We start from the raw sequence: 13,073 nt of genomic DNA, 5'->3' as shown, positions 1-13,073 counted from the left end.
ACAGTAGCTGAGTTATCTAAACATGGGTATGACCTGAATGATTCCAATTTTTCTTCTCAACATGCGAAAAACATTGAATGATGTTGAACATAGGATTTAAATTTATGAAAATTATACATTGGCCACACCGCCACAGTCACAATCGACAATCGTTAAAGAACTTTAAAAATTGAACTCGTGGGAATTTTGGCTGATTTTCAACCTCTTCGTTCTTGCTACGTAGGTATATACTCATAAACCACAATCCAGACACATAAACATTAGTTTTGTTAATTTTTGGTAAATTGAAAAATGTGATAGTTTTTTGATCATCTCCTTAAGGTGGTATAGTTAGAATTAAATTATTAAGTTACATTTATACATAATAGTAAAACATCAAAAGATCACATGCATCCAAAAAATTTGATTTTTTCGGTATAAGTAGGTCTGTACCTACTACCTACTTACGAGTATATAAGAAATTTCCAAATTTTTCACACTTAGAGCTCTCACAACGGGGAAGAAAGTATCTAGGTGTTGGTCTAAAAATTCGGAATTTTTTCATGTCTGGTTGAGTTGTTGAGGTTATTTGCTTATAGAAAATTTTTAGCAAGACTCCATAAAATTTCAAAAAAAAAAAAAAAAAATGAGGGATGTATGTTGAATAGAAGAACGAATACTTGAACCATAAGAACAGTTTGTTTGGAAATAGTTATAGGAGGGAGGTATCAAGACTTCGTAAAAAAAAGTATCATAAGTGTGTACCTATAGATATGTAGATTCGAATGTTCAATAAGCTATAAATTTAATATTATACGTATACTTACCCTGCCTATTATAAAACTCTAGTTACGTCTGTGATTTTTTGATTGAAAAGGTGAACCCGATCAGAATGCGAGACGTTTATTCAGCGAATGTCTCATTTGCATGTGATTGCTATATAATTTCATCTACGTAATTAAATTAAAATCATTCGAAATTAGTATAAAAATACGTGAAGACAACCGTCAGATTCCCATGGACGGTAGATTAACTGCCTCGCGTCGTTGGTGACACGAGTAGGTATATGTATCTTCGTATCGTCACTTTTAATTATTCGTGAAAGCGAAATACCTAGGCGTACTTCAGATTATCCGAGATATTCCGAGCACATGTGTGAATGATTATCAAGAAAAGCATACTTAATTAGTCATTTATTTTTATGGACGTAGATAATATGAACCTATATACATATACTTATTTTGGATTTAAAAAATGTAAAATATTCATCGAAGAAGATATTGAATTTTTATTTCGGGTCTTAGAATGTTACTCTCGTGCTTGTGATAACTGATAAGGCCTACGACAATTTTTTGGTTTGAAATTTCATCTTTCAAGGTACCTATCTTATAGTTGTGTCATCTGCTTAGCGCATAGGTATCCTTCGTGTGATAGGAGTATTAGAGAATTGGCCGTTTTTATGGATTTCATTTTATACTTAGATATTCTATACGTATTGGGTAGATAGGTAGGTATATATGATGGAATGATGTAATTGAAAAGGCGTCTACATCCACACATTTTTCTCAATTGCAACCGGTTTCATACAAACATCAACGTACATGTGAAAAAATCTCAATTTGCAACCTAGAGTCACACGTGAAGAAACTGGTTTAATACCAAGATGAGCTTTTTATTCATCGGCTTTTAATAATATTATTAACATCGAAGCTGCCCGTAACAACTAAATGTTTGTTTCCTTATAACGGCGACATTATTATACACTCGTACTCGTACTTGTCTAATATTTAGCAAATCAATGCGTCTGTGTGAACTAGTTCATGATATTTCGCTTGACATATGTTTTAATGCAGCAATTCGCAGCTTTTATAGATTGGGCGGGTGGTTTTTAGTAGCTAGTCTATTATGTGACTTGAATTTAAATTATTTATAACGAAACTATTATGTGCAAATCACAGAGGGTTTGTTTTGCTGAGTTCTATTCGCTTCAGAAAATTAATCTTGAATATCACGAGATTAAAGCAAATATGGTGTTCGTAATCACGTTTTCGTACTTCATTGATATGATGACTTATTACACCAACTTTTGAAGCAAAATTATAATAATTCAATTAAACGTGGTTAGCTGATATAGTTTAATTCGCGAGTCGGTACGACGAAGTAAAAATTCCTCCAAATGTAGGCACACAGGTAGTCAGATTTTCTTCCTTGTCATCCTGCCAAAAAGTCAAGTCGACAAGCATTATTATAGTTGCTTATGAATGATGTTATCTGTGTGCGAATGGCGAGTATGTGTCATAAAATCCGACTGTTTCATCTTTCATGGTTCAAAACCCCGATTCAAATCATTCCAACCATCGCAATTTAATTAAGTACGTATAAACACCATGGAATAGAGCGGAGTGCGGTGATGACCTTTGATAAGAATTCAGAGATTGTCGAGGTTTTGACTTGTGTCCAGGAAGATCCGTTTGGTATTTGGTTTTTGCTCAAATTTTTTGCGAGCTCTCGTTGCTGGTCAAGTACATGTAGAGCAACCTACCATCATGATTTCTATCATTTCCCTCTGGAAGATCGCGTGGGGAGAGAAAGGGGACTAATGATTTTCACGTACTTACTTAGATAGGATCTCTGGCAAAATTTGGGATTATTGAAGCTTTAAAGGCACAGAATTCTTCCCTCTTTTGATGAAAAGTTTGAAGTAAAAGTGAATTACCGATTTGTTAATTTAATCGTTTGATGACGTTTATACATAGTTCGAAAATTGACTGATTTATTCGATCCGATCTTTCTGGCTCCCTTCTCAGTGGCGTAGCCAGAATTTTCTCAAGGAAGGGACAAAACCAGATTTTTACGCATGAAAAATCGAAATGTGTGGTGATTGCATGAAAATTAAGGCATAATTACTATTCGAGCGAAACGAGAGCGAAAATTTTTAGAAAAAATGGGTCCAAACAACAAAAAAAAACGTCCATTTTAGCATGTTTTCTTTCAAATTTTCGCTCGCAAGGGGCGGCCATGGCCCCCTTCGCCCCTCTTGGTACGCCACTGCCTCTCCTCCTCTCCTCAGTGGCCCTAAAAATGGTCATAAATATGAAAAATTGAAAATAACGTGGTATGTACTCGTATCATCATTCGTTAAATTTTCGAGTTTCTTTTTTGAGTACTTTTGAAGAATTTTATGCTGAAAATAATTTGGTTGCGATTTTCGGTATGTTTAAAAAAGTGCCATGTGACCTATCAAATGATTAAAATTTTTCAAGAAAATCAAAACTTCATATCAAAACGCTCTTTTTGATCATTTTTGAAGAATTTTGAGTCCAAAATTAAGCAAAAAAATGGTAATTGAATTTTTTATGCCACAAAAATATTAGCCAAATTCGATTTCTGGGAATTTCTTTGGCAGTTGGATCGTGGACCAGAAGAAGGGGAGGAGGTGAATTACGTAACTGCATGGGTGTCTGGTTGGTAGATGGCAATGCATTTGAGCTTCGTATACAATGGGAGAAGGTGTTGCTTACCTATCTTCAAAATTGAAGGGACAAGATATGCACTTTTTTAATCTAGGGGTCAAAATTAAATTTTGACCGAGGGCGCCAGTGGTACATTGAAAAATGAACAAAATTGGTTATTATGACTTTTTGCCCAACTTGCAAAAAAGGACTATGAATGAATTTCAATATCAAAAAAATAGCAATAAATGAATGATTGTAGAGATGAATCGTACCTGATGCGTTGAAAAATAAACAAATTTTTTTTGTGATCAATTTTTTTCTTACTCGGTTTAAAAAGCTATTGGAATTCAAAAATTTCCTATTTAATGAAATTTTTAATAAATTTACCAGTTTTCAAACTCTAATAACTTTTTAAAATTCAACGTAATTATAAGAAAAAATCGATTATGAAAAGATGTGTTTATTCTTCGGCGTACTAAGTAGGTATGCATTTGTACATAATTTTCACAATAATTCTTTGAAATTGAAATTCATTGGTAGCATCGTAGTCCCTTCAATTTGTAAGTAAGTAAGGCAAAACATCATTCATAATAGTAATATGTAGATCATTTTGTTCATTTTTCGATGTACGTAGTACTTACTACCGATGACTCCCATGGTCAAAATTGAATGTTGGCCCCTAGATTTTAAAAATCGTGATTTTTCCTTTTAATCTTGAAGATAGACAATACCTTAGGTCTGATTGTAACCAAATCTGAAGGAAGTATTGCCATCCACTCATCGGCACCCTGTGGCTCAAAAAAAAAAACTCTGAATCTTTATAAATACTACTCAGCAACAATTTTTGCTAGAATCTTTTTTTTTTGGTAGGTAGGTAGGTATCTAGTAAAATGAATAATTACATCTGTGAAATATTCCATTACCTGGCTACCTATGTAATAAGTAGGTATGTACATGTATAAAAACTTTGAGCTCGATTAACATGCAGATGAGAAATACTCCTGTAGGCAGATACTACAAAGATGAACTTGCAATACGTCTGAAATCGTGCCGAAGACGTTTTATTCGAGGTTGATACGATATTAACCTTGACCTTGTAAACAGAAGAAAACTAGTATCGATGCTGGCGTCGATGACTGCATATTGTTATTATGCGTAAATATGTAGTTTCTTTTGAAAATACAACCGCGCGAGATTCTTATTTGCGCGTCTCGCGGAGATTAAATAAAATGTAAACAAACAAAAGTGTTGTGATTTGTGTTCGTTGCTGTGTTACAGATAAATACGCGAAAGTGATCAAGATACGACGAAAACGTGATATCCTATTTCCACCATGAGGTACCGAAGATCTCGTATATTTAACCGGAGTATTCTAATATCGGTAAGTTATTGAATTGATTCATTTCCTAAATTATGCTAACTATTATAAATAGGGATTATCAACATTTTTTTTTACATCGTTGAATTATCAGAAGTCACGTCAAATCTATACAACTTTTTAATGGAATCTCTCATTAAAAATGTTCTACGAGTAGGGAACCAAATTTTCTCAAAATCAGTATCCTCCAAAAAAACTCTTCAAAAAAGAATTACACCCCGCCCTCTCCACGATTCCTAATGAACCTACTCCATGAACAAAAATTAAAAATTTCAGTAAGAAAATGTTATGATATCATGGTGGAATCCGCCCCTAAGAAAAACAACCTACCACTTCACCATTTATTGTATAAGACAATCTATGAAACAGCTAATGAGCCAAAAATTTGGGGGCTGACAAATCTTCCACACTCCAGAGTCAAGTTAGATTACTAAACTTATTTGAGGGATCTGTCCGCCCAAATTTTTGGCTCATTAGCTGTTTCATAGATTGTCTTATACAATAAATGGTGAAGTGGTAGGTTGTTTTTCTTAGGGGCGGATTCCACCATGATATCATAACATTTTCTTACTGAAATTTTTAATTTTTGTTCATGGAGTAGGTTCATTAGGAATCGTGGAGAGGGCGGGGTGTAATTCTTTTTTGAAGAGTTTTTTTGGAGGATATCAGTACTTTTTTTTCTATATTATTGTGATGAAGTGTTCAATCTAATAAATGAAAATAGCATTGGTGGCAGGAGCATGCAGAGAGTGGACAGATTACTGGACATTTGTCATTAAACTGACTGGAATAAAAACAGTGGGTTTTCAAGGGTGATGGGGGAAGGGGTTGAAAAATTCGCCGATCAGTAAAAAAAAGACTTTCAATTTTGTCAAATAAAATGACAAATAGCGAATATAAATTTCTAAAATGAAATGAGAGATGAAATGACAAGTTTACCAATAATTGATAAAAATACCTATTAAAAAATTATTATTTTCCTTTTTGAATTTTTTGAAGTTTCAAAATGGAATTTTTTAGTTTAGGAAAAGGATAGAAAAAATAGCTGAGTGATGCGAGTGAAAAAACGTTCAAAAATTCAAGAGGTGAAAAACAATGTGTTTTTCAGGTTCCATTTTTTGGCTTCAAAATTTTGGAATTTAAATGTCAACTTTTTAAAAATTTAAATTTTGAAAATGAGAACAAAACAAACCTGAACAAAGTAAAGCAAAACGTCATTTCAAGAAGTAAAAAAAAACATGTTTTTTCAGGTGAAAAAATGTATCTTGTTTGTTTTAAATAAATTTGCAATGCATAATGAAATTTTTTCCATGTTTACTTTTTTAAAAAAAACAAGGGCAAAAGAAAATTTGTACTTTAAGAAGTGAAAAACGTTTTTTTACAATGTATTTTTAAAAATTGAACATGTTAAATAAAAATCATATTGAAAAAATCAGCTTACAAAATTAAAAATTAAAAAAAAATTTTTGATTCTGATGGGGTTCGAACCGGAGTCTACTGCGTGGGGAGCAGAAGCTTAAATCATTCAGCCGCTTGGCTGCTCAACGTTTTAGCGCATTTCAACTGCATACAACGCCGCCAACACGTGTTGTGCTTTAAATTTAACGGACATTTTGATATTGAACGTTTATGTGCAATAATAATTATTATTGCGCATAAATGAAAGCTCATATCAATTTGAAAATATTAAAAGGCACTTCCATGGTATTTGAAGTATATGTGAACATAATTTCAACGTGATTGGGACTTTATTCGAAGCTGTAGCTTTGTCTAAAGAATCAAAAATGGCGAGAATTAGTATTATAAATTTACTGTTTCTTTAGACAAAGCTACAGCTTCGAATAGGGCACAAATCACGCTGAAATTTTGTTCAAATGTACTTTGAACATCGTAGATGTGCCTTTTGATGTACGTACATCTATGCCAGCTTTGGTTTGATTGTACTTTGGATAAATACACTGCTCGTTTTTTCAAAATTTGTCATTTTTCAGCATCTTTAAACTCCACTCAAGCTTGATGTAATTGGGCTACAAAGCTCAATTTTTGCATGAACATCAAGTTTATGGTGGAGAAGTGCCTTTTGATATTTTGGGTCAATTTTGAAAATTTTTGAAGCCCAAAAAGGGGGGGTGCAGGGTCAATTTTCAAAAAATTTACAATTTTTTGCTTTTAGTCAGTAATGGTTGACAAATCAAAGCTATATTCCAAATTTCATCGAAATTGGTTCGGCCAATCCTTCTAACTTTAAGTGGAACTTGAAGAAGAATTTTACCCAAAATGACAAAAAACAGGGTACTTGAAACTTCGCGAATTTTCATCGTACAAAAATTATTCTTATATATTCTGAAAGGTCGTTGAAAAATAAGAAAAACTGTATTTGCGTTTTTTTAAATAAACGCTTAGTTTTTGAGAAAATTACGTTTGAAAACTCCCGGAATTGCATTACGAAATAGTTACAGAATATAACTCCGTGTGCGTTGAGCCGCCTACGGTTGAACGCGTTTCATGACGCGCTTGAAACCGTGGGAGGGCGGGGGGGCAACGCTACCGCGTCGCCTGATGCTCAAAAAATTCAATTCAACACGCAATGATGAGTAATACTTTAAGGCACATTGACTCGCAGTTTGCTCGTTAAATTTGGATCCCAATTCCCATTCATTAGAGACAATAAAAAAATCATTCGAAAACCGGTCACATTAGCCATCTAGACCATTACATCTGGTACTGTCGCAGCTCGTGATCGACAAAATTTACAATTTTTTTTCAAACATAAGTAGGTATAAGTTTACACCCGGAAGAAATTCGTAGAATGTACATGGGTAGGCGAGGTTCTCTTATTAACGCATACATGGCAACTGGTTACTTACACTCGATGGGATATACAGATACATACTCGTACTTACATTTGTAGCAAAAATGCATCGGGCTCGATAAATTCGTTAATTAGTTCGATAAAAAGCGAATGTCACAAATAACCAGAGAAAAACGAAGCTATTAAATAATAACAATAACTAAGTAGGTATCTATTGTAGTCTTCTACATGGCAGATTCTTGTTTTACCAATTACTTACTTACTTGAGTGGAAATTTTTCTTAATTGATTTCAAGTAGTACATTTATGTAGGTAGACAAGACGCTGAACAGATAGTTCGAGTAGATACTCAGGCGTAATCTATCTCTAGATGTGTAGGGGCTGAGAAGTACATATATATTCTTACGTTGGTATAGGAACAGAACTCGTTTAGGTATGTGTATTGTACTTATTGTAGTTAATTTAATGACTGCTCTGAGAAATGGTGAAAGCTTCGAATCTAATGAATTTCCCGCCAAACGTTCATCCGATCAAATAAATTTTTATTCTTTCGAGTTGACAGACAGTTCTCGGATTAAATGAACTTTATACGTTGAATTTGTCAACGAGGTACGATACTGATACACATATACGTAGTACCGACTTAAATTTGTTGTTTTGTAATACAATATAACGTATTGTGTGTATACATTTTACTTAGATTCTCAAAATACCTGATTGAATTCTGGTTACAAGATTCGCTGATTTCCTCATACAGGGACAGACAATATCATTTTTTAATCTAGGTATCGTTGAGAAATCTGGGTTAAGTCTGGATTTATATACATACAGTGTTGTAGTTATAAGATGTATCTTTCATATCACAAAGTATCCAAGTGCGTTACTTTGCTATAGTAAAGTTTGGTTTGTTCTGAGCAAAGTTTGCAAGCTTTTGAAGCAGAAAAGAAAATCGCTCTATTTTCAAAATGACTTTAAGACTGTACACATAAGACCTTCCCAAGTCAATATTTCTCATCCATGAGAATTTGAGTTGAGTTTTTTAAAGTGAATGAAATTTTTTTATAATCAGATAGATACCTATTTAGAATTTGAACATTTTGAATGAGTATTGCCCCGAAAAATTCAGTTTCTCAACTTTTTTCTAGGTACTGATTCTGGTGCTCTGGGGACATTTCACAACAATTTCCAACATTGTCTTCATCAGATTTTGAAAAAAAAAGTTGAAAATCGAAAATTTTCTTCAATGTTTTTGTGAAAAGAATTATGCTTGTCATAAAAACCTTTATAAAAATACATACATTTGGTTTTTTTGAGAGGGTGCTCTACGTTACGTTTTTTAATTCTGTCCTATTCAAAACTTGATAATTAGCCAGAGCTTGAAGCTGAGAATTTTACGATTTTTGGATATCGTGTATAAAGCCATGCCTGAATATCTTGAAAGAGCCTTTAAATAAAAAAATTCATAATTTCAGGTTTCTGTTCTGCAGTTTTTACAATAATTTTCAAAAACTGTCTTACAGAATTTGATAATTTTTGAATAATATGTTGTGTAGAATTATGCCCTGAACAAGTGAACATTGTGGTGAAGTGTTTTTGTTGAAAATTTTGTTTCTATGCGATTTTATCCATTTCAAGTATCGAAGCTACGTAATTAATCAACTAGGCACATACATCACCAACCAATTTATTATTTTCAAATGGTGTCATTTTATCGAAGTAGAAAAAACTTGATTTAAAAATGTCCAACTTCTGCCTTCATTAAGCTGCATAGTGCTTAGGCAACCCAAAAATTTGTAAAACATGCCCTTAACATGTAAAATATTTTTATTCTTTTTTTGGGAAGGGGGAGGAGAGAGGCGAATGATACCTTCCATGTTTTCTGATTGTTCATTTTGTGGATGTAAAAAAGAGGAAAATATATTATGGAGAGAAAATTTTACTCAAACAGTTGTACCCACGAGTAATAAGAACATTTTTCATTTTGATTTTCCTTACGAGGAAAATACATAAGTTATGTACAAACCGACAGAAAAATTTTCGAGCTCAAACAAAGTACTACATAGATCGAAAGAATATGCAACACCCCCCCCCCCCCCTACTCCTCAAAATTTCATGTGCTGAAGTTTGTTCATCAATTTTTGAAGATTTTCAAAACAACTAATTTAGATCAAAGTAGGGAAAATAAAATTACAATTTCCTCGAAATATCCCCTAATATTAAACTAAAAAGCTGACATTTTTTTAAAATCATAATTATTACATGCCTATTTTGTTCTCTCTCCCCACTCTATTTCATCTCTCCTCGGTATTCAAGACACATTTATCAAAAAACCTTCGAAATTAAATTAATAATCGCTCATGTCTTTATTACTCACCTTACCTAGCGATTTATTGATATCATTTGTCGATAATTTATTGAATATTTCACTATCATGCTCACAGATATATCTATCGTTCTACCTACATCAATTTATCGGCTTAAAAAATGGAATGCAAAATCGTATTTTAATATTTCATTTAACCTTAAATATAATTCATTGATCTCAGTATGAATATTTTGAGATCTATAAATACAACTTAAGTACCGGTATTTTTTTAAAACTCAAATTCCCGATCTTTCTGTCAAAATTTTATCACCAAGTGTGTAAAATTCCAACGACACATGGAAAAATTTACGAAGCCGCGCGTACAATTACAAATTTCAAGCGATGAGTTTGTACTTAAGTTGGAATACACACGAAACCTTGTAATAAGAATGGAAACTGGTTCTAGAAGTACTTGGACTACTAGTAAAACATGACATAGCGTCGGCAATTGTTTCGAAAATAATCGTTTTTTTTTTCTTATGATGTAACTACTAAATACCAAACACATAAAAAATTCATTTGCGAGCGAATCTTCCTCAGAATCCAGTATAGCTTCTAACGCATTCCGTCGATATAAATAGTAGCTGCTTAGTCTATCCCGATTAGGTCAGTCTGTATCGCTCTTATCGTCATACATACATATAAGTAATACCTACTCACATTTTTTATGTATATAGATTGATTTAATTTTTTAACCGATTTTTTTTTTACATTGATGGCAATAAGTACAGGAATTGAGGAAGCACGTAGGTATTTTTGCAGAAAAATTGACATGCATAATTACCTATGTATAAATATTTATTAATGTATAACTAACCTAAAAGCTATATGAAAGAATCAAGTGCCATATAAATGCATTAATACAACTGTGCTAATGGTATACCTAATGTACAATCGATATGATAATAATAATATGTAAGTACCTACTACCTAGGTACTGCTCGAAATGGATATTACTCGGTCCCGGTTCGAGCTCTGATAGGTACCGACTCACTTGGGAACAGTTTTTTTTATAAAAAGCGACAAGATAGGTAGGTACTTAGGTGGTCGGCTAATTTCATATAGGTATTAAAAGACCTTTCGTACTTCGTACACAAATATGAATTCAACATCCGGTCTAAAGTAATGAACAGTGAACATCGATTGTTTTTCGATCAATGTGAATACCCGTTGGATATTTTACTTATACAACTGCGTGAATCCATCAATTATACTTTACTACCTATAAGCAGTAAAAACAAATGAAAGTTGAGAAAAATATACCTACTTGTTGAGGGATCCATAAAGAAGAAACAATCACACCAGGAGAACACTGAACTAAAGTATGATGTGATGTCTTCCAATTGTTGCTTTCTTTCGAGTACAACAAATACCTACTTACCTGTATCCTACCCTCCATCTATGTTCTAGATAACGTTGAAAAGAAGAGTAGGTACCAGGAAAGTTTCATAAGAGATGAAAAAAATGACAATTTTTCAATTTAAAAAAATCTCATTTTTCCTTTATTTTCAGAAGTTTTTAATAATTTTTTTTGTAGAAATTTTAATGTATAACGAGGGATAACGCGTTTAGTCAAATTACTCCAGTTAATTTTTTATTGGAATTGAATAGTTCTCAACATTCAATCGCGTCTATCACCGCAACAAATTCATTCTACACATACCTACACGAAAACTGATGAGAACTTTTTTATCACTATAGATAATTATGTAGAACAAACTGTTTTTCTCGTAGGTGCCGTATTTCGAGAAAAAAGTGCGAAAATCCGATTTTTCGAGGTCTCACCCCCACCAGGGTGACGTTCACCTCCTAGGGGGAGGGGGACTTTTAGTATGTTGTTCATGAAGACAGTATTCCCCACATTTTAACGAAAGTCCCCGTTATTAGAATTTTTTGGTTCAAAATGTCTAGATTGACTGGGCTATTGAGCCTTTGGACGTGATTATATGTAATTCAAATAAATGACTTGAAATGAGGTTTCCCGAGATAATTATTGGACAATGTTGGAAAATTCAAGTATCGTAGTATATCTACCTATCCCTTTATATTCTATAGGTATGAGGGTAGCTAAGTAATTTTTTGTGGTGGAGGGGTGGACTGGTGGAGGTTACTTTATGGGCCGTATTGTTGATTCAAAAGATGATCAAAATCTGTGACTGAGTACTCGAGTAGTTTCTTCGTATGTTTCTGGAAGATTAATCCATATTGAACAATAATTATTATCATACCACATTGTATTGAAAAAATTCACATGGAATTACGATTAATTAAACAAATTTAAAGTTGATATCTCTCAACCAGTTAGGTAGGTACTTTTGGGAAAACTTTTGCAACTTGTGTTGGTTACATTTTGAAGAAATCCAAGGTCGATATCTATATAGGTAGGCACGTTTTTTATTTTTAGCCTACCCTCTCCTCTTTCATGAAGTTCTACGTTGCTGTAAATGCTTAGGCAACCTATAAGATATCTCTCGTGAATTTTTGTTTGATTTTTTTCACATCACTGGATACTATAAACATGCGAGTATTCATCTGACTAAAATAAATTCGTTCAAGTCTTCTTCCTTTAAGCTCTACATGATACGAAATTGAAAACGCGCACAATTAATTTTACGTACTTACTTATATAATTTTCAATCTTTTTTTTTTTACAAGCCTAGGTAGGTAGGTACCATAACATGAACTTCTGCAAGTGTATCTATTGCAAAAAAAAAAAACACGTATTTTCAAGGACGTAATTATACTACAACATATTACACCTGATACAATAACACGTGTAATGTGTATGGACATCATGCGTACAAATAAATACGTATCTGGCAATTTAGTTGTTGTATCATTACGGAAAATAAATAAAAGAGGAATTAACCCGTGAATGTAACAATACGAATATGATCTTCCTTCACATCAATACATACGTAGGTAAGGTTCTTCACACTCAATATGAAGTGGGAAATTCTATCAAAGCAGACAATTAGCGACGAAGAATTGAATCTTCCAAACAAATGCGTCCAGGATGGTGAGAAAAACTGTAATCTATGTACCACAATTTCATTTATCAGGAAATCCAATATTCCGTTTTCCT

General features: G+C 33.0%; 1 protein-coding gene across 1 annotated transcript in view; it reads left to right on the top strand.

Annotated features, from left to right (window-relative positions):
* LOC135840079 (uncharacterized) overlaps window positions 1-13,073 on the top strand; it is a 42,603-nt gene that overhangs the window by 8,879 nt on the left and 20,651 nt on the right. The window contains exon 2 of the mRNA XM_065356416.1: window positions 4,713-4,815. Within this exon, the coding sequence (XP_065212488.1) occupies window positions 4,768-4,815 (48 nt within the window). The 5' untranslated portion in view covers window positions 4,713-4,767. The remainder of the gene's footprint in view (window positions 1-4,712; window positions 4,816-13,073) is intronic.

Source organism: Planococcus citri, chromosome 3 (genome assembly GCF_950023065.1).
Source record: "Planococcus citri chromosome 3, ihPlaCitr1.1, whole genome shotgun sequence".
In the NCBI taxonomy this organism is placed as follows: Eukaryota; Metazoa; Arthropoda; class Insecta; order Hemiptera; family Pseudococcidae; genus Planococcus; species Planococcus citri.
This window is presented reverse-complemented; position numbering and strand designations above follow the sequence as displayed.